Consider the following 23018-nt stretch of genomic DNA (forward strand, 5'->3'; position numbering starts at 1 on the left):
CTCCAAGCTGCTGGATTTTTGTGGAGCTGGAACGTGATCTTCTCCCTGCCCGTGCACCTCTTGGACGTGAGACCATCCAGGCCATGATACCTCTTGAACGTGGCAGCAGCAGCTCCCAGTCACCGTGCCTTCCTTCCTTTCCATTTCTGGCTTCTCTTCACACAGCTGCATGCTTCTCTAGCCGTGTGGTGCTTCCTTTTTGCTGCACCTCCAATGCATGCTGGACCGTGAACTAGCTTCCTTGGTTGAAGTGTTCCAGCAGGTTGCAGCTGCTCATTGCCGAGACGCCCTCTTCTCACAAGGCCGTGAGCTGCTTCTATTTTTGGTGGACAATCCATCCACTTCTTCCAGCTGGAGTAAGAACGTAACAGCACCCCTTCAACTTGAATGTAGATTGATTTCATTCAGTGGTGACTGCTGTTTTCTTTCCTTCACCGTGCATATGTTTCTCTTCTCCAATGAAAAAGATCATTTTCCAAGGGATAGATTATTTCCAAAATAATTTTCCAATGGCCCTAGGCCGTGTGCAGCTGTTGGAAGCCGAGACATCACTGCCCTTCTTCTCCTGCTTCCAGTCCATCACCGTAAGTGGTGGCTCCGTAAATGAATTCTCCATATGGGGCCGTGTAACCTACTGCTAAGCCATTAAAAGAAAGAACAAAACAAAGCATTCCCCTCACGGTGCTATTCCACTCACGGTGCTAGCTGGATTTCACTTTCAAAAGTGTATAAACACCTTTCTTCAAAGCCGCATGGCATCTTCCAAATAATAAGAGAGCACAGGTCCTGAGGTTGTTTTCTTTCAACGTGGTCCCTCCTTTATTCCAATTGCCAAATTGAATTTTCCAATGCTAAGTGGGGCCATGTGTTTTTTAGTAATGACAATTCAATAATTTCAGCATTTCATTTTGAAGTTTTTCACGTAAGCTTTTAACATGGTGGTCCCTTCCTCTTTTATGCCAAATACTCAATGCTTTGTCAATTGCAAAATTCTTCATTTGGAAACAAGGAGTTGCCGTGGCCTTTCATATGTGGTGGATCCCACTTTCAAATGCTAAGCCATTAAATAAAACAAGAAAGAAGATTCCTTGCCAATTGTTTTTGTAGTTGCCGTGTGTTATGTGCTATGTGAATTAGCATAACACTTCTCCAATTTCCTTATGCTTCTACGTGAATGTGCTACATGACACCACTTTCCTCTTTTTCCATTTCCATTGTTGACTTGCTAAATGAATGAATAGAACCGCGAATGATTTTCAAGTGGCGGCTCCTATGTGTTTGTCCAACCAAAAATGTTTCATCTTGCAAGCCTTTGGACGTGCAAAAGTGTGGTATGCATGGTTTCCAAACTAAGCAATATTGCTTCTTGAAATGAGCTATAAAATGTGCCAATATTCCATTTCAACACACAACTAAATCAATGCAGTGTAGCTTCTTCCAATAGAGTATGTAAATGAATATTCTTCCAAACGTCCAAAAATATTTACAGAATTTTCCCTACACTAAATAATGTAAATAATTAGTCTCAGATAATTCAAATTAATTAAAATAAGAATTTCTGATTGGATTAAGCTCAATTCAGTAAAATGGGAAAATACTGGACAATTAAGCATAATTTCCTGATTAATTTTAGCACAATAAACTAAGTGAAGTGAATAAAATAATGATTCATCAGTGGTGAATTTCAAAATGAATTATTTGAAAATTTTTGTGAAGAAGATGGTATTTCTCATAACTTTTCTTCACCTAGAACTCCCCAACAAAATGGAGTTGTAGAAAGAAAGAATAGATCTTTAGAGGAACTTGCTCGTACTATGTTAAATGAAAATAATGTTCCTAAACAATTTTGGGTTGATGCTGTAAGTACTGCTTGCTATGTTTTAAATAGAATGATAATTCGACCTATTTTAAAACGTACTCCTTATGAGCTTTTCAAAAATAGAAAACCAAATGTTTCCTATTTAAAAAATTTTGGATGCAAATGCTATGTTTTAAACAATGGAAAACAAAATTTGGGAAAATTTGATTCAAAAGCTGATGAAGGAATTTTTCTTGGATATTCTTTAACAAGCAAAGCATATAGAATTTTTAATAGGAAAACGTTCACAATAGAGGAATCCATACATGTTACTTTTGATGAAATTGTGGACCTTGAGTCAGAAGAATCTGATGCAGGAACACGTGAAGATTCATTAAAGGAGACAAATGAAGAGAAGAATCATGACAATCCTCAAGATGAAGAATTAAATAAAATATGGCGACAACCTAGAGGATTATCTTTGGACAACATAATTGGCGATATCACACAAGGGGTAAACACAAGAAGTAATATTGTAAATTTTTGTATGAATGTTGCTTTTGTGTCACAGATTGAACCGAAGAATATTAAAGAAGCCCTTCAAGATGAAAAATGGTGTATCGCAATGCAAGAAGAGCTCAACCAGTTTGAAAGAAATCAAGTGTGGGAATTAATTCCCAGAAAAGACACTCATCAAGTAATTGGAACAAAGTGGGTGTTCAGAAACAAACTGGATGAAGAAGGAAACATCACCAAGAATAAAGCTAGGCTTGTGGCAAAAGGATATAGTCAAGAAGAAGGTATAGATTATGATGAGACATACGCTTCAGTTGCCAGGTTAGAGGCAATACGCCTACTTCTTGCTTATGCATCTATAATGAAATTTAAATTATTTCAAATGGATGTTAAAAGTGCTTTTCTAAACGGTTATATCAAGGAAGATGTATTTGTTGAACAACCACCTGGTTTTGAGGATTTTAAAAACCCAAATCACATCTACAAATTAAAGAAAGCATTATATGGTTTAAAACAAGCACCTAGATCTTGGTATGAACGTCTTAGCAATTTTCTTGTAGAAAATGGTTTCAACAGAGGAAAAATTGATTCAACATTATTTATTAAAAGAATTGGAAAACATTTTCTAATTATCCAAGTATACGTAGATGATATTATTTTTGGTTCATCTAACGCAACTCTTTGCGAGAATTTTGCTAAGTCCATGCAGGGAGAATTTGAGATGTTAATGATGGGAGAACTTACTTTCTTCCTCGGACTTCAAATCAAACAAATGGAGGAAGGAACCTTTATATCTCAAATCAAGTTTTGCAGAGAAATCCTTAAAAAGTTTGAGATGGACAATGCTAAAGAAGCATCAACTCCCATGAGAACATCCTGCTACTTAGACAAAGATGAGACAGGTAAAGAGGTAAGTCAGACCAAATACAGAGGTATGATTGGCTCTCTATTATATCTTACTGCTAGTAGACCTGACATCATGCAAAGTGTATGTGTGTGTGCTAGGTATCAGTCAAGTCCTAGAGAGTCTCATCTTACTGCAGTAAAACGCATTTTTAAATACCTTAAGGGGACAAAATCCTTTGGTTTATGGTATCCTTCAGGCGCTGAGCCTAGTCTTGTAGGATTTTCTGATGCTGATTATGGAGGCTGTAAAATAGATAGGAAAAGCACTAGTGGAACCTGTCACTTTTTAGGTAGTTCCTTAGTCTCTTGGCACTCTAAGAAACAAGCCTGTGTAGCCTTATCAACCACTGAAGCTGAATACATTGTTGCAGGTAGTTGTTGTGCACATATCTTATGGATGAAACAACAATTAGAAGACTATGATATTCATTTAGATCATATTCCGCTTAAGTGTGATAACACTAGTGCTATAAAACTCACCAAAAATCCTATCATGCATTCTAGAACCAAGCATATAGAAATTAGGCATCACTTCATTAGAGACCATGTCCAAAAAGGCGATTGTGAAATGGAATTCATAGATTCTAAGCATCAATTAGCGGACATTTTCACCAAAGCATTGCCTAAAGATAGATTTTTTGAGCTTAGAAGAAATCTTGGAATATTAGAAATAGTAAAATAGGCATTCTTGGAATTAATATTGCATTTTTCGTTGCTTAACGTATTTAATCTGCGTGTAAATCGATTAAAAGCGCTACCCACACATTTACGACTGAATTAATCGATTAATCTAAGTATTAATCGATTACCTAATCAATTTAAACTTCATTTAATCGATTAAATGCGCTCCAGACGGTTTTTTTAAAATGGTTTTCAAATCTAGCCGTTGCCAACGGCTATTAATGGGCAAAATCTCAAAATCTGACTGTTGGGATGCATTCTTGACCCTATTTATACCCCACTTGGTCCCCACTTTCAATACTTGAACCAATCTTAAGCATATCTCTCTTGCTTTCTCCCTTCTTTCACCTAAATCTTTGTTTTCCATCCATCTCAATGGCTGAACCTTCAAGAAGAAGGAGAAGAAGAACAAGTGGAGTTTCGGAGAATACTGTTCAAAGAAGAGATGCTACCATAGAAGGGTGGCTTTCCGATGAACATGATCAACAATCTTTCTCAAGATTTTGGAAGGAAAGGAAGCTCATCAAACAAAAATTCATTGATCTCAATTGGTATACATCCTACAACTTCTCCTTTCCAAATCTCATCATTGAACAAGGAGTTCAACACCTAATGGAACTCCGTGGAAGGTACTATCCGGATCTTGTTCGCACTTTCTATTTTAATTTAAAGATCCGGGATGGGATTTTCCAAACAAGAGTAAAAGGTGTGGACATTGTCTTGGACAAATGTAGCAAAAGTCCTTGTTTTAGAACATTCTCAAACTATTCCAGATGACTTTGCTCAATTCAATAAGATAGCGGTGTACCAGTCATTTCTTCGCAATTCTCGACAGCACAATGCTCGTCTCTTTCTTGCTGGTGGACTCAAGATGGAAGAACGCCTCTTGCACTACCTGATTGTGTGGATTTTGTGCCCTAGAGGATCAAATCATGCACAATGCTCTGAGACTGATCTCATCATTATGTACGGTATACTTCAGAGCATTCCACTAAATTGGCCTCACCTGATTCAGACAATAATGTTCAAGGCCAAAAGGTTAGATGCTACACCTCTTCCATATCCTCTTCTTGTTTCCCAAATTTGTGTGTTCAAAGGAGTAGATGTCACAAATGAACACCATGAGACTGTCCTTCTGGGTCATAAGGTTCGAGATAATTCCCTGAGGCAAATGGGTTTTATAAAACAAGGACTCTCCTACATCCACCCTGAGGATGCCATTGATGTGCAAGGCAATGAAGACGAAGTTGCGGATATCCCCATGCCTGACCCTACACATGTTGCCGGCCCATCTCAAGTGCATGAGGAATATAGTCTAGAAAGTCTCTCTAGACAAATGACTGAGATGACTCGCCTTCAAAATGAGATGATGAACATTCAAAACACCCGCCATGAAGAAATTTGTACTCATATCAGGAATCTAGACACTAGGATTTCAGGATTAGAGCAACACTTTATTAGTGACGAAAGTGATGAATTCTAGATTCTCTTTGGTTGTTTTGTTGTTTATCTTTATGATTATGTGCATCCATAATAAAAAGTTGTTGTTCTTTTTCTTTTCCTCTATGCATTATCTCTTTTTATTTAGGGGGAGCACATGTTTTTTTTTCTTCTAATCAAAAAGGGGGAGAAGATAGTTTAAAATCCTTATTTCTTTATTAATCTCTCCTTTCATAAGTGTGATTGTTTCAGATTATTAAAAAGCTTTAAACTCAGAAGAATTTTTGATCATCATCAAAAAGGGGGAGAATGTTAGCAAAAATCAACGATGAAGTTTTGATGATGAACAAATTTGCACAAGTCAAGACAAATTGAAGATCTATGTATTTTTATAAAGCTTTTATAATAATCAAAGTTGGTGTAACAGTGCTCACAAATATATTAGGGCTGATTCTTGTAATTTTGATTTATTTGCTGTTGAGAAACGTCCACAAGCTGTTTTAATCGATTAAACCTAGTTTTAATCGATTAAAACGACGCTGGCTCTGAAAACCCAAGTGCCCCTGTAATAATCGATTAAAGCTAATAATAATCGATTAGTTAATCGATTATTCCTGAGAATAATTGATTAACACTAGCCGTTGGGGGTTTCAGATTTGAAAAACTAGCCGTTGTACTCATTGTAATCGATTAATACTTGTGTTAATCGATTAAATGCGTTAGATGGCTCGTTTTCGACGAATGAAAGGGTATTAGGCTGAGTCTATAAAATGGCTCACTCTTTATCTCAAAAAGAACTCTTCCCTTGTGATAAAGATCTTTGAACTCTTTGAGAACTCTGTGAGATTGTTGAAGCTAAGGAACCTCTTGTCTGCAAAGTCCTGAAGTGCTACTGCGGTGACAGAGGAATAGCTTGTTCATCCTTGGTGTATCCAAGGAAGTGCCTGGAAGAGAATCATCCTTCGTGAAGCATTCGAAGGAGGTGTTCATCCTTTGTGAAGATTCAAAGGAAGTGTAAGTTCGTCTCTTGTGGTTTCAAGAGAGGTGGTATTTCTAAACTCTTACAAATTGTTTTTCTTTGTGATTAATATTTGTAACTGTTTTGTGTTAGTGAAAAAGGTTTATCTTGTTTGAGATAAGCGACTGGACGTAGGATCTGAGTGATCTGAACCAGGATAAAATCAACTGTGCAATTTTTCTCTTTCCCTTACTCTGTCATTTATATTTAATTATCTGCTCAGTAAGAAAAATTAAGAGAAGAATAATAAAAGGCAAAATAAAAGTATATAACCAATTCACCCCCCCCCCTCTTGGTTTGTTCCACGCTAATAATTCCGTTGCAGCGATTCTAACAATTGGCATCAGAGATTGCTTTGATAGTCATTCAAATGGCAGGATCACATCAAACCTTTGCAGAGGGTGCATCAATCAATAGACCCCCACTATTCACAGGTGAGAACTATGCATTCTGGAAGGTAAGAATGCAAATATTTATTGAATCTATTGATTGTGAAATTTGGGATGTTATTGCGTCTGGCTCTTCTGTTCCTACTAACAATACACAGGAACCAAAGCCCCATGGTCAATGGACCATTGAAGAAAAGAAAAGATTTCAGAATGACGTAAAAGCCCGAAATATCATTGCATCAGCATTGACTATTGATGAGTTCTACAGGGTCTCTGTCTGCAAAACTGCTCAAGAAATGTGGGACGTACTCAGAGTGACGCATGAAGGAACAGATGATGTAAAGAGGGCAAGGAAGAACTCCTTAATCCAAGAGTATGAAATGTTACGGATGAAGCAAGGAGAAACAATTTCAGACGTTCAAAAACGCTTCACCAACATTGTCAATCATCTCATTGGACTAGGTAAGTCATTTGATACCGATGAATGGGAGTGGTCCACGGGACAGGTGTCTAAATGGGAGTGGTCCACGTGGAAAATCAAAAAGCAAATGAAATATGATGTGGAAAGGGGGTGGGCAGGGTTTTCAAGTTGGCGTTTCAAATTTCAAATTCATTTGGAAGAATTGTAGAGAGAGAAGCGCGAAGGTTGAGAGGGAGAGTGTGACCTAGAGAGAGAGGCCGAGAGAGTTGGAGAAAGGGAGTTCGAGAGAAAGAGGTCCGACGGAGTGCTTGCCGGAGTGCCGCCGAACAACGTTGAAGGCCGTGTCGGAGCTATTCAACCCCTCCAGCCGGTTCCGATTCACGGCCGTCGCAGCTCCGACATTGGCCAACGAAGCGAAGACGACATCGTCTTCCGTCCGGCCCAGGGAACTAGGCCGACCACTACAAACCGAGCGTCAACAAACGGTCTGCCAAAGTCACTACCGAACGAGTTGAGAAATCACTGCTGGAAGCCTCTACTGAACATGCTGCATTTCATCCACCGAACGGTCTGTGTTGCACCGAATGATCAGAACCAGGGAGCTCTTCTTCTTCCTCCCCTTTGGGGAGGTTTAGGTTTTGGTTTCTTTCCCATTTTCATGTATTGAACTCAGTCTCTTTGAAATTTTCTAGTTGAATCTGCTTCTCCACTCAAGTTTCTTATTCATTTTACGCTTTTACGTCTACCGTTCGGTTACTCTTTAGAACCGTTCAGCTTCTGTGTTCGTGCTTATAATAATTGTTGTTTAGAGACCGCTCGGTCTTAATGTTCATACCATTCGGTCACCTGTAGGGTCGTTCGGCCTTTACCTTACTGTTTAAGTTGCTTTAACCGTTCGGTTCGACTTTCCTGCATTTCTATTTCGTTGGTTTGAAGGCCGTTCGGTCTCCATGCTTATCGTTCAGCCCATTCTTAGGGCCGTTCGGTTTCTGCTTGCAATGATCGGTGTTTACTTGTGCTTTAGTTTTTACTTTTAACGTTCGGCTTGTCTTGTTCCTTTTTCGGAGACCGTTCGGTCTCAATGTTATTACCGCTCGGTTTTTACATCTGTGCAATTTAAAGTGCACCGTTCGGTCAGTGCTTTAGCCCGTTCGGTCTTTTATATCACCGTTCGGTTTTAACACTTATTGTTAGAACTGTTCGGTTTTCTACTAACATTTCCCATTTACTGAATAATATACTAATAAATAATCAAAAAGAATAATTTTTGTGGAACATGAACTAAAATATTGTAACAAACAAAAGGTTTATTACTAAATATTTGTTGACCTTTTACACATCAAAACACATGCCCTAAGTCAAATATTGTCTTCAAAATATTATATATAATTATTCTACATAACTAGAACTTTAGTTAAAATATTTGGGTACTTATGTTATCAATTTTGTCCACAGGGGTTTGTGAACTTCTAAAACATCTTTCTACCTCACAAATATGACTTCCATGTTGTAATAATATTTTCTTGCGGTATCCTGCCATTTCCATCAACGTCAATTACACCTCAGGTCACCAAATAATTAACACCAACAACAAATCTAACTTTAAAATAAAATGTGGTTTAACAATGCAAATAAATGGGTACTTATGTTATGTATTATGCCCAATAAGGTAGACTTACTTCGACATCAAGGTTTTCATCTACTCTTGTCAATTTAAAAAAAAATGATGATAATACACAATCAAAAAATAACGTGTGGGATCGTAGTTAATATAATTGGGTACTTACTTTATAACTTATGCACACTAGGGTGCACTACCTTTTTCATAAACGGTTTGAACTTGTAATATTCACCATCATGTTGAAAATTATTATATTTTAATAAGGCTGCTAAATTATCAATAAATAACACAACCTAGGTCCCAAAATTATGTTAGAAAACAACAGATGTACCTAACAAAACACAAATGGGATCACCGTTCAATTAAGTGGGGACTAATGTTATTACTTTTGCTCACCACGGTTACTTGACTTCAACATCGACTTAATCAATTTGTAATGTTCAGTTTCAACAATGATGGTGTATGACCAACAATATATTTCAATTTAATTTGTTTGTTATGATTTCCGGTGTAACAAAAATAATAATCAATTCCAAAACCTAATTTCTATCGACAACCATGCCAAAAACTCCATAGTCATGCCTCAAATTCCCCATCAATACCATACAAACTTCATTTCAAAGAACTTTATTTCATGTTCATCCCACTTGATTTGAACTCCCTGGTTCTGTCATAAACCATTACAGACAACAAAAATCAAATCATGACAATTCAAAAAAGGATTCCAATGTGTTCAAAATTCAAACAACTATTTCAACAGGATTCCAAACATGATAACATTATCTAAAACTTAAATTCCTAATGTAATACAACTTATTCAAGTACTCATTGTTTTCTTCTAACACCTGCAGTATAAGGACTTCTTTTTACGACACTCTTAAGCCGTATTCGGGGTTACGCTTTCATACGATCATACATTGTGCTTTGTTGCATTTCAAAACCACCTTCAAACACCGGGGTTTACTGCTCATGCTGAACCGGTGTACTTTGACAACGATCTTCACTTCCCCACAACGGTTCTTCCACAAAATCTTCATTCTTATCTTCATTTTTTGCTTCAACCAACTTTCTTAAATCGTTAATACTACTTTGCATGTCCGCAATTACCTGTGTTTGTTGTTGTACAACAAAAAATAATTTTTCCTTATCTCCTCTATTTTGCTTCTTAAATGGAATACCAAATTTCTCACAAGCTCCTCTTTGGACACACCAACATCAATAACAACCTGCAATGTCATTAACAATTTTTATTTCATAATAACACAAATCATAAATTACTTTGCACCAACACATTCGTCTAATCAACAACTACTCACTGATCTCTTTGCCAAAGCAGTTTTGATAAACTTATCCCCAATATTCATATCAATCCAGTTCAACAACCTTGGGAATTTTGTTACCCGTGCACTATAAATGGACTTCGATGTCACAAAATGGTGACAAAACCATACCTGCAAATTTTTAATCCATCAACTATGACAATAAAAATTATGAAAACAATAACGAATCATTGTCTTTGATTAACAATTACATAACAAACATGTACCTGCAACAGGTAAGCGCATCCTTGAACATGAATATGACTTTTGCTTGTTTCATTCTTCATTGTTGTTGAAGCACTACACACACTTTCAACAAAGTACTGAAAAACTAAACTGCCCCAATGGTACTTAGCCACACACCCCAACTCCCAAACAAGGTCAAAAATAATTGGAAATACTACTCCACTTCGATTCGGAAGCAAGAACTCTGATATCCCTACCAATATATACAAGCTGCAAAAATGTTCTATTGGAAAATTTTCATGTTCCTCTAACAAAAAGTCATATACCATGCTGACATCTACTTTCCCCTCAGGGAAGTACTCCCTACAAACACTACGATGCCCAACTTTATTTAAATCTATCACTTCACCAACAATAGGCAACCCTAACGACAGACAGACATCAAATTCAGTAAACTTAATAACTTTGTCCCCAAAATAAAACCAACTCATGTTATCTACCCATTGACCACATAACTTAGATAACAAATTCCTACCTATCTTAATACAACTTGGCAAGTATAACAACCAACCAAAAACACTCTTCTCAATGTAACCCTTCTGCTCAATAGTCAACCTTTCGTTCAAAAGACCTATCATCTTGGTTTTGCAGTAGTGTCTGAACACTAACTACATACGAAGTCATGCTTACTAATTAAATACAGTCAAACAACAAATGTATGGAAATCAAATACAATCCTACGTACCTTCTTCCTTCTATCACGTCCTTTACTTTGTTCACCAAGTTCCTCCATCACACTACACCAACACAAAAAGTGAAATTACATTACACCAACACAATCAAGTAAAAGAACAAATTGGAAATGATAACAAACATTGTAAGCATTTGTTAAAAGACAAGCAAAAAGAGAACAAAAAAATAATAGTAATTTATTAATTCATATCATTCGTGCCACATAAAAATACATTTTGTAAGATTCGTGGTACAAGAACAGAACTGGTACCTAAGGCAAATTAATTGGGTACCTGGGTTCAAGTTTTAGCACACCGAGGCCAACTACGACCACCACACTAATTTTGGGGTGGCTTGTTTATTTTCCCTCATTTGATCTACTTCTAAGTAATATGGGAACAATTTCTTAACATTTTATTAACAAATTCGTGCCACATAAAAATACATTTTCTAACACTCATGGTACAACAACAGAACTGGTACCTTAGGCAAAATAAGTGGGTACCTGGGTTCAAGTTTTTGCACAGCAAGGCCAACTAGGTCCACCACTCTCATTTTGGGGTGGCTTGTTTGTTTTCCCTCATTTCAGCTACTTCTAAGTAATTTGGGAACAATTTCTTAACATTTTATTAACAAATTTGTGTCACATAAAAATGAATTTTCTAGGACCCTTGGTTCACCAACATAATTGGTACCAAAGTCGAATGAAGTGGGTAATTGGGTTGAAGTTTTTTCACAGTAAGGCCAATTAGGTTCACCACTCTCATTTTGAGGTGGCTTGTTTTTTTTCACAGCAAGGCCAACTAGGTCCATGACTACCAATCCAACAAAATTACAACAACAATGTAAGATTAACCAAACAACATCTATAAAAATCATTAACACTACAAAATGCAATAGACTTCAATTATATGTCAAATTGTAAAGGATAAACAACAAATGGAGAATCACACACACAATATCATTAATTATATCAAAGGACCTTCTAAAAAACCCAATTCATCCCACCACATTTATTTCATCTAATAACTTATCAAATATCTACATTACGGGTAAAGCACAAAAAGTGAAATTTATTCCATAAATTTTCCCACTTTTTCCATAAACATTTTCAGTATCGTCAAAGGAATAATGTTTATGTTCTCATGTCCATAGTATCAATCATCACACATTTAATTTATCCAACAAATACTATTAACAAACCACCTCCATCATACATAAACAACATTCCATTGCCATCCAACAAGTCATATTTGTACAGCTTACACACAAACGTATCATACATAACCAAAACCATCCACATACAACATCATCATGCATGTATTAAAGCTTCATTCCACTGCAATAAAAAAAATGAACCTTGAGTGAACACAAGGTGTGCTGGTTGGAACACAGACGAAGAAAAAGGTTTGGGTGGGACTGACAACCGGGAAAACCCCTCTTTTTCGTCCACCGAACAGTCGACACTCCGACGACACTCCGGCGATGCTCCGGCAGCACTCCGGGACAGCGACGGAAGCAGGTGGGACGAAGCGAGACCTTGAACGCGCCCCTATGGTAACCGTGAAGATGATCCATAACTTTGAAACTTTCCCGAACCAATCGTCCTTCGCGTCCAACCATTTCCTCCATTGTCACCTTTCATTTCACTACAACAAAGAAATCCCTTCATCAACTTTCGTGCCCACTCAAACCCTAAATCCCCAATACTTATATTCACACGTAGAAGAGCAAAATAATACGTATCATCTTACCTCCTCAACAAGACAAACTCCAACCTTTAACTGAGATGACGAAGAAGCACCCAGCTTTGCCCCCAACTGAGATGACGAAGAAGAACCCAACTTTCGTAATCTGATTTCAATCACCCACACACGTGTCAATCACTTAATCTCATTCCACAAATTAAACAAGCAACGTGGCAGATACTTAAGATGGAAGCTGGCAGAAGACGTGGCCTCGCCGTTTTCTAGATCAACAAAAAGTTGACATCGTTCCTTTTAAAGAATAATATTACATGTTTCAATACTATGAGGACTAAAAGCCATCAAAGTTTTGAGTACGGACTAAAACAAAAAATCAATGATACTTAAAGGACTAAAAGCATATTATAATTAGTGTATGTTATTATAAAATTTACATTTCACAAATAATATATTATTACCAAATAAAATATCCACCCAATTAATTAGACATAATTTTATTGTATGAGAAATTAGCTTCGATACCTATTTAAATAATAAATTAAAATTTAACTTTTTCCAAATTTGAATATTTTTATTTAAGTTCTTACTATTAAATAATAGAAATTTAATTTAAATATTTTAAAAATGTAGGGAAAAATACTTCTAACTAAAATTTCATTAAAATAATAAAAAATATAAAAAATACAACACATAATTAAATTAAGAAATAAATAATATATTTCATGAAATTAAATACTTAATACCATAAAATACATTCAATTAATATGTCGTAAAATGTATTTATATTTAATATATATATATATATATATATATATATATATATATATATATATATATATATATATATATATATAAAACGATGTTTCTATGGAAAATTTTTACTATTATTAAAGAATGATAAACTTTGATTACAACTATAGAATTAGAAAAAAAGGATAATAAACTTTTTTATTTGCATGACTTGATTAGTATATGTAATAATTATTTTTAAAAACATTAGATCTATTAAGAATATAAATAATTATAAAATAACAATAATCTAACTTCACGCTGTTATTCTAATAGCATGAGAGGTTTCTTTTTTATGATGTGCAAATAAGCTATGGTGTGTTACATGTTTTCATAGTTAGAGTTTAGTTTAATTGAATCTAGATATGTTATGTGTCAAAGCTAGGTTATTCTTAAAAGAAATTTAATCATAGCATAATCTATTAAATATAGTTTTGACTTGAACTAGACTATTTTAAAATTCAAAAATGATTCTTTGACACGGCTAAAGAAATTGACACTCATTTGACACGGGTGGGGCCCAATTTTTCTGAATGTCATTAAGGGCAAAGTTGTCATTTGCGGTGTGTAAAAAGTTTATTGAAAGTTTTCGTTCCTTTCACAGTCGACCCTTTCATCTTGGAAGAGGAAGTCTAGGGTTAGGGTTGAGAGAGAGCGAGAAAGAAAAAAAAAGGAGAACTCGATGGATGCCACAGGCTGGACGTGATCGGTGATCAGAAGAGTTGGAACCGGCGAAGTGCGAAGCATCAGGTTTGTCCCCTTTCTATTCCTTTCTTGTTTTGTCATCATTTCTCTATCTTTCATTTTCTTTTTGATTCATTTTCGAAAACCCTAGAGTAAAGGGGCAAGGGCGTGAGATAGAGAGTTTTTTTTTTGATTCAGTTTCGAAAACACCAAATGCTCTACTACAGGCACATTCCTCCAATTCGCCCTTGATTCCTCTCTGCATCATATCCTCCAATTTGCTTATGTTGGCAGTTTCATTTTGTGTATGACAGCACCCATTTCTTCTCTTCATCTTTATGTTGATATGGGTGAAGGGTTTTCACTCGCATCTACACACTCCATTTTTTATTTTCATAATGTTTTATTATTTTCTGTGGAATGTGACATTTGAAAGCTTTACTATTTTTGTGCTTATATTCTGTGTAAAACCTTGCAGTTGTTGAATGAAGGGGATGGGGCATTCTATGGACCAAAGATAGACATCAGTGTATCTGATGCATTAAGTAAGAAATTTCAGTGTGCAACTTTGCAGGTTTGCCACGCTCAGATAGATTTGTGTTCACATGATTTAGTTTTGGATAACTTGTCATGTAATAGCTAGGTGAATGTGGTTACTAGCAGCTTAACTTCCAGCTTCCTGATCGTTTGAAGTTGGAATTCTCTGCTGAGGATGAAGCCAAAATTGAGAGACCTGTAATGATACATAGAGTAATTCTAGGATCTGTTGAACACATGTTTGTCATACTTTTAGAGCACTACAAGGGTAAATGGCCTTTCTGGCTCAGTCCTCTTCAAGCAATTGTATGTCCTGTGTCTGGAAAATCATTATCTTATGCACTACAGTTAAGCAACTCTGAATTTTATGCTTTATTCTTTGATATATTTGCTTATACCTATCAAATGATACAAATGTTGTACTGACATATCTTGTGGCAGCACCTGTATTTTTTTCATGCCTATAAATTAACTGTCTAGTACTCTCATAATTGGCTTTTCCTTGTTTATTTCTGAGCTTTTCTGTATCATGTTGAAACCGTTGAAGCAGTTTGATTTTGTTACTAAATTTTGTTCAGTCCATCTCATACATTTTTAAATAAACTTCCAGCTGTAATCTGATCACAAAATTCGAGCAATCTCCTTGAATAGTTGAATATCTTAGAGTGTGTTTGGTTTTTCAGAATTCTTTCTATTTTTACAAAACGATCATTAAAATTCCACCTTGTACAATATTTTGGAAATAGGAAACAGGGAAATATATCATATTTGTAATCATTAGCAAAGGCATGAATCATTTCTTAAATCAAACAGGCTATTGACTTTTTATTATCTGTTTGTAATTTGTTAGGATACTTGTACTGCTATATATATCTTTCTACTTTTACAAAAGGCTCATTAAAATTCCACCTTGTACAATATTTTGGAAATAGGAAATAGGGAAAAATATCATATTTGTAATTACTAGATTTTGTACCTTGTACGATACCAAAGTGTATGTATTATTCTATTGTAATATTTTAAAAGCTGTTACTTGTAATGAATTTTATTCAAGTTGTTATATATTTGGAACCTTAAGTAGAGTATTCTAATTCATTTAAATGCAACTAAACTAGTTTAGTCTCCGAAATGACTTGGTATCAGTTTTATAACTTATTATATCAAACAACTTTAATAGTCGTTTTGTGTCTTCTAATATTTGGGGATTTTATTTTTTATGAAAAATTTTGTATACTAAATGTTTAGTAAATCTGTAATTGAAAGTTGTTTCTTGATTGAAGAGAAATGTCTTTAAATTGAAGTTGTGACATTTTGCAGGTACGAGAAGCACAATTAGCTCAGTACAAGTACATGTTGGTTGTCGGAGAGGAGGAAGCAAATACTGGACAGGTTCTTCATTTTTCCCTTATCATAAATAATCCTTTTCTTTTTCTCTGTTGACATGTCGTCATGCATTTCATATTTATTTGACCTAGGGTTGCTAACAACTGTAAACACAGTTATTAATGAATTTCTCACACTTGGATAATTATGTTTGGATTAATTAGAAGTGTATAAAATGAAGAAGTATCTTCACTTTTATGTCTTAAGTATATACAATAAATATTCTCTTGGTAAATGGTTTATATTTGTGAATTTTGCCCTTCCATTTGTGAATAACAACTTAGGAATTGAAATTTGAAAAAGGGGAGAAACACTCTTAAGAATTCAAGAGCGTCATATCAAGGGAGAATATTAAGTTGGATACTGGAGTGGCTTTAGTGTTAATAGAATGTGCGTATAGATTTTTGTGGGTGGTGAAATTGAAGAGGGTTGAAAGTATTGGAAGTATCATGTGGGTGTTAATGTTTTAATTTGTGGATTGGAAATTGGAAGTATATATGCTGTGTTGTTTTAATTGATTCTGGTTACATGTGTTGTGATTCTTTTTAACAGGTTGTATGGCCATCTGAAGTTGTCGTGGTAGATTTACTCTGCTTTCATAAAGTAGGAACAACTAAACAAGATCGGTGGTGAGTGAGAGGCATTGAGAGAAGAAGGTTTGGGGAATGCTCCAAATTTTTTTTCCTTTTATATTTTAAACCCCTTCTACATCTTTTTTTATTGATTATTCACTCTGATGTTTGCACAGTTTTCCCTTATAGTTTTTTATGGTACTCCTCATTGTGATTGAAACTAAGGCAGGCTGGGATTGGCCACAAATAAAGTGTCTTTTCTTCACAAATGAACAATGAAATGTTGTAAAAGGACCTTCAATCAAAACATTCATAAAAGTTGCATTTAGTCTAGGATATCAAATTGGCTTCCCTTAGTTTGAATTTCATCGTACAAATACATACATTCTCTACATAATTTTTTGTAATATTCCTGACAAATCCTCCATACAAATTGCTGCATAAGTTAAATAATACGATCCAAGGGAGACCAATATCATATCATTTAAAAGGGGTGTTTCTGTTGGTGTTTCAAATCCCCTGGGCACTTTTTTAAGAGAGCTTATGAAAATAATAAAAAAGATATTCCCATATGGGCACTTAGTGTTGGAAAATATAATTAACCTTCCTTTTCATAACCGTACCTATCTGTTTAGGCTAAGGACGGTAGGAAATTGAAATACCATAAGTGAGTAAAGCTGCTTTATCCTAAGATTCTGAACCAATCAGATTAAGTGTTTATATAGCTATAATGTGAACATTCAGTGTAATTATATATGGTTTTTGAATGTGATTTTGTTGTGAGAGATGTGTCTATATATGTGTTCCATCTAAATATGTTATGGCTGATATTGTTGCAGAAAATGAAGTTTTGGTTGCTATCATTGTTGACCAAGAGGCGACCATTGCTAAGCTTGAGAAAATGGTTGAGAAGCTACAAATGTTTGTTGCTAAGAAGAGGCAAGGGGTTGCTCATGTTGGGAACTCACATTCAAATAAAGATTATGACATGGTAGTTGATGATTTTGGGACCAATAATTCACAGGAAGATTATGAGCTAGTAGTTTCATCTGTTCTGGTTTCAAATTCTAAGAAAGAAATAGAGATGGAAGGTGATGATGTTGAGAAGTCCAATTCTAAGAAGAATTTTGAAAGTACATTGTAAATTGTAAATTTGAATGATGTTAACTGTTGTATTTTTTTATGAAGGTTGAATATATGATTCATTTGTAATTGTTATTCAGTTGTTCATTTTTCAGGTTCAATGAATTTGATTTGGGAATACATTATTTTTTATCTTCTTTTTGCTCATAATGCCAATTCAATTAACCATGTGCTTCGTTACAGATAAACAATAACTAAAAAAGTTTTTAAGTCAATGCAGTTAAACATTTGATTTTTTCCTGCAGTAAGTGGTTTTTTCATTCAACATTGATAATGCTATAATTTACCATATTTTAAGCATCATTTTAGTAGCAAAATGAACCCCTATCTAACTTATAACTTGTTAAATCCTCTTCTTTTGTCTTGTTTTTTATTTAATTGTGTTTTTGGCTACTTTGATGAACTTTGATCAATAATCCCTTGTTTTGTAGCTAAAAATGAGCTTGGAAGACTCTCCAACAAATTATAGAGAAGAACCAACCAAGGCATGCAGAAACGCTCGCACAAGCAGGACGTTCGTCCAAGATTCAGGACGCTCGTCGCCAGAAAAGGACGCTCGTCCAAAGTGGAAGCACGAGCGGACGCTCGTCCAGAAGGAAGAAATGGGCGCTCGTTCAAGCCAAGCAGATGAGGACGTTCGTCCAGGAAGCACAAGCGGACGCTCGTCCTGGAAGCAGAAGAGGACGTTCGTCCAGGACGCTTAGAGAGGACGCTCGTCCAGGACGTTTAGAGGGGACGCTCGTCCAGAAAAGAGAAAAGAGGACGCTCGTCCAGGAGCTCATAGAGGACGTTCGTCCAGAGAGTTAAGAGGACGCTCGTCCAACGAAGACGTCCAGCGAGACACGCAGTGGACGCTCGTCCAGAAGGCAGAAGAGCGGACGCTCGTTCAGCCAGGCAGAAGTGGACGCTCGTCCAGCCAGGCAGAAGAGGACGGTCGTCCTAAGATGCGCAGTGGACGTTCGTCCAGCGAAGAGAGCAGTGGACGTTCATCCAGCGAGAGAAGAGGCGCTCGGTGAACGCTCGGCAGCGAGAAGTGACGCTCGTCAAGGACGGTCGTCTACTTTCAGGACGCTCGTCCACTTTCAGCTTCCAGAGAGTTTCACGCCCGGGCGTGAGAAATGGGGCGCCCGGGCGTGACTTTCCAGTGGTTATTTATGAAAGAGGTTTTGTACACAAATAGAAGTGGTTTAATTCAATATAAATCATGACATTTCTTAAGTGCAGTAAGTGGTTATCTACTAAGTCTTATATGGTTATTTCAGAAAGAGATTCTGTACAACAATAAAAGTTGTTTAATACAATATCAATAATCATTTTTCTTATGTTCAGTAAGTGATTATTTACTAAGTCCTATGTTTGAAAGCATATCTAAGATTAGTAACAATAGTTAGAGATAACAAGCTTAAATATTTCAATATTTCTTGAGGTCATGGAATGAAAAGTGGTGTAAACAAATGAAACAGTTAATATTTATTTTGGAGCAATATTTTATTGGGTTGAAGGAAAAATAGATAGATGGTATGAAAAGCAATATATGTTCTCTTATTTTATTTAAAACAAGTTCAAAGTAAACAGAGAAAGTTACGTTTACAAATTCTAATTCTTAATGGTACCTTTTTATTTAAATTTTTGTATACTCTTTAAATCCAAATTTCAAATATTTTAAATTTCTTAATTTGTGGATAAATTCTGTATCTAGACCTTTATTATAACCACGTTATATTATTTTTATTGTCCCGTCAAGTTTCTGTAAAAGTGGTTTTATTCAATTTCAGTGACCACATTTTTTTGATGCAGTGAGTGGTTATCTACTAAGTCTTATATGGTTATTTCTGAAAGGTCTTTTGTACAAGAATAAAAGTGGTTTATTACATCTTAATGACCACATTTTTTTGGTGCAGTAAGAGGTTATCTACTAAGTCCTATGTGGTTATTTCTCAAAGGTGTTTTGTACAACGACAAAAGTGGTTTAATTCAATCTCAATGACCACATTTCTTTGGTGCAATAAGTGGTTATCTACTAAGTCCTATGTGGTTATTTCTCAAAGGTGTTTTGTGCAGTCATAAAAGTGGTTTAATTCAATCTCAATGACCACATTTCTTTAGTGTTGTAAGTGGTTATCTACTATGTTTTATATGGTTAATATCAATCATCACATTTCTTAGGACAGATTTCATCAATATGATTGCCATCCAAACTTATATGAATAACCAAACTTAAATTTTCATCCATAAAGCATTTTATAATCAATCGTAAAATTCATAAACATTAAACATTACAACATATTCTTCATTACAGAAACTAAACAACCTAAAATATGTACATTATGTTCAATATCTGTTCCCATACTTCAATGTATTCAACTTGGTCATGTTGTCCTACTTCATGAATTAATCAATGCCTAAAGCATGCCACATTTCTTCAATACCATACTGCGATGAGCATTATCTTCGTGTAATACCCACCGACAAACCATCTGTTGTTACATAACTTGTAATTGTTCCTGCAATAACAATACTCTTGTTAAATATTACACTTAAAAACCTTTTATCATAAATTATATTGAAATAAACATATACATAAACCTTTTACTCAGAGAGACTGAGAAGAGAATTGATTGAAAAGTGAAAATAAAAGTGCAAGGTGTGACTTTAGAGATTGCATTACTTTGTTCATATCAATATATCCTACACATTGTATAACCACTTACTGCACCTGTAAAAGTTATTCATGAAATTCAATATTATCCAAATATGTATTTATATGGTCACTGTCTGTACTTCTCCTAAAACAATTCAATAGAAGAATAATTACTACTTATTGGGCTAATTAATATCATGCTCGATAATCAACTTAATCATTTTTTTAGATGCTCATAACCAGTATAAGAACTAACCACATACGAATGACCAAATAACCACCAGGACAACTACACCATCAGTTCCATGCATAACCTTAATTCAAAAATACACAAAGGACACTTCAGTAAAACCACCATGAATCTCTTCAAATCTCTTCAACTATGCAAGAATTCATTCTCTCTCCTAACCTGCAATTCCACTCCCTCTAATCACTGCAAATCTCCTAAAGCACGATACTCATTCGCATCCGTAAACCGTAGATCTACCAAAGCAAACACACCATAAATTTCAAGAACCAAATTGATGGATAGTTGTTAAATTAAATAGCTAACTTGACAGTGGTTGTTAAATTCAGGGATTAAATTATTGATTTTACAATCTAAAAGATCAAATTAACTGTGGGAACCAATTTGAGAGACTAAATTAACTGACATTTTTTTATAAAACCAGGACTAGATTAACAGTTACTTTATAACTTTCGGAACTAAAGTATCAAGTAGTCTATTATTGCATCCATTTAAAGTAAATTGAAAGCAATAACAGTGTAAATCCTGTTCTACTCTTAACTCGTTATAATGACTCCTCTAATTCTCTCAAAGTATGGAAAACAAACTCGTAAACTTTAATATACATGTATGTACGTGCTTTTAAAGTCAATCACTTCAGAAGTACCAGATGGTTTACAATAAAGCCATCTTATATTTATTATAATGGAAAACTTCGGTGACATAAAACTAAATTTTATATCATGAGGGCTTTAGCTATTAAAGTAATGCTCAAATGAGTAAAATCTGAAACTTTCATCAGTACAATAAATGAGATATTAAAACTCTTTCTTGCATACCTGACCTTGTTGACTGGTCGATTCCTCATCAAGTTTGGCCCCAGCTAGCAGTGAAGGGACCCCATTTTGAATATCAGGCTTTCCTGAGACTTGTGCTACATTCAATTCCACAGAAACACAAGAAACTGAATCAAACTGATCCTGACTGGCACAGTTTTCAATCTCATTCAATTCAAACCCCCAGAGTGCTGCAAAGTCTTTAGCAGAAGGGCAACCTATGAAACTCCTGATAGCTCGTTTCTGGTGTGATAAAGAAACATTGTGCTGCAAAGACAATCGTGGAATATTTCAAGACATGAAAAATGAAAGAACCATATAACAGTGGAGCTTTCTCAGTCATTCTATCCGCATCCAAAACTTTATTCAAATTCACAATACATTACAACAACAATAAACTGAAGAACTCGATTAAATATGTGTGCAACTAATAATCAAAGTAAATATTAAGTACCATGAAACTGAGGCGAAAAAAAAAACTAACATTTTCCTCAAGAAGAGTGTTGGCCCCCGCACGCGGGGCTATCATCGAAATTCTTCGATGGATACTTCGCCATCACCATGCCGACCTCGAAGACGATATCGTCGTCGGAGGAGCGGATTCCGGTGATCGACCACCACTTGAAGAATGCGCGAACCCCAATTCCGTAAAGTTCCGCAATTTACCCCTACACGATTTTCCAAGAGATGGTGTCGGAGTAGGTGGCAACGTAGTTGTCCGTCGGGAGCTTGATTTTGCACGCGCCACCGAGCTTGACGGTAAACTCCCCGCTGGTCCGGTTCACGGCATATCCCAAGACGGTGGTGGCGGGAAGAAGACTGGAGGGTAAGCCGTAGCTGACGAGTTACACGTGAGCCTGCCAAAGCGTGATTTTTGCCGTTTTAGGGTTAGGTTTTTGGAACGAATTGGCCACGAGATTAAGAAGCAGAGCGAGTACGCACAAGATTTTGAGAGCGAAACCTTCACACCTATCAAAACCCTTCACAATCGCCGATTGAACAAGCTTTTTTAAATGGAAATCGAAGGCGCCAATAAAAACGATGGAAAACAATACGCCAGAGAAAGCAAACCTAAATGACCTAAATGGACGAAGCTCGAAAGAAAACTTACCTAAATTTTGGTCTTTCCCCTTTTACCCTTACTCAGTCTGCAAGTTTTTTTCGAAAACGCTGACGTGGAGCGTGTCAAATGAATGTAAGTGACACGTAAGCGTGTCACTGTATTACTACTCTTTAAAATTTATAAAATACTAAAACTATTAAAATTGTCACCTTAATTGCATTACACTCTTTCAATAAAATTTTGTCTTAAAACACTATAATAACCAGGGAGGGAGGTTACATATTCATAGTTTTAATTCACATTATATCTTAATACCTTGCTCGCACACCTTAAATATCATTTTTTCTATAGAATATTTGGTAATTTTCTTAATGGAAATCGATGATAATATTGTCAAAATAAAATTCTTTG

General features: G+C 35.6%; 1 protein-coding gene and 1 long non-coding RNA gene across 11 annotated transcripts; one reads left to right on the forward strand and one right to left on the reverse strand.

Moving 5' to 3' along the window:
• Positions 1-14093: 14093 nt before the first annotated feature.
• On the forward strand, positions 14094-19057 carry LOC128196513 (uncharacterized). 5 transcript variants are annotated; one of them, XR_008248880.1, is made up of 6 exons: positions 14100-14272; positions 14685-15090; positions 16061-16132; positions 16679-16782; positions 17538-18085; positions 18273-19057. It is a non-coding gene; the product is annotated as an uncharacterized LOC128196513 (long non-coding RNA). The 5 variants fall into 5 exon arrangements; XR_008248881.1 differs by lacking the exon at positions 18273-19057 and having other exon boundaries at positions 14685-14780; positions 14870-15090; positions 17538-17916; XR_008248882.1 differs by lacking the exon at positions 18273-19057 and having other exon boundaries at positions 14685-15049; positions 17538-17916.
• A 988-nt stretch (positions 19058-20045) lies between these two features.
• Positions 20046-22653, reverse strand: LOC108319826 (uncharacterized). 6 transcript variants are annotated; one of them, XM_052877967.1, is made up of 4 exons: positions 21999-22653; positions 21553-21811; positions 20892-20965; positions 20046-20345 (listed from the first exon to the last, which is right to left on the reverse strand). In XM_052877967.1, the coding sequence occupies exons 1-3, from the start codon at positions 22071-22073 to the stop codon at positions 20913-20915; spliced, it is 387 nt and encodes a 128-aa protein (XP_052733927.1). In that variant the 5' UTR covers positions 22074-22653; the 3' UTR covers positions 20046-20345; positions 20892-20912. The 6 variants fall into 6 exon arrangements, with proteins under 6 accessions (XP_052733927.1, XP_052733928.1, XP_052733926.1 ...); XM_052877968.1 differs by having other exon boundaries at positions 21548-21811; XM_052877966.1 differs by lacking the exon at positions 20892-20965 and having other exon boundaries at positions 21999-22652.
• Between the last annotated feature and the right edge of the window lie 365 nt (positions 22654-23018).

This window comes from Vigna angularis, chromosome 5 (genome assembly GCF_016808095.1).
Source record: "Vigna angularis cultivar LongXiaoDou No.4 chromosome 5, ASM1680809v1, whole genome shotgun sequence".
In the NCBI taxonomy this organism is placed as follows: domain Eukaryota; kingdom Viridiplantae; phylum Streptophyta; class Magnoliopsida; order Fabales; family Fabaceae; genus Vigna; species Vigna angularis.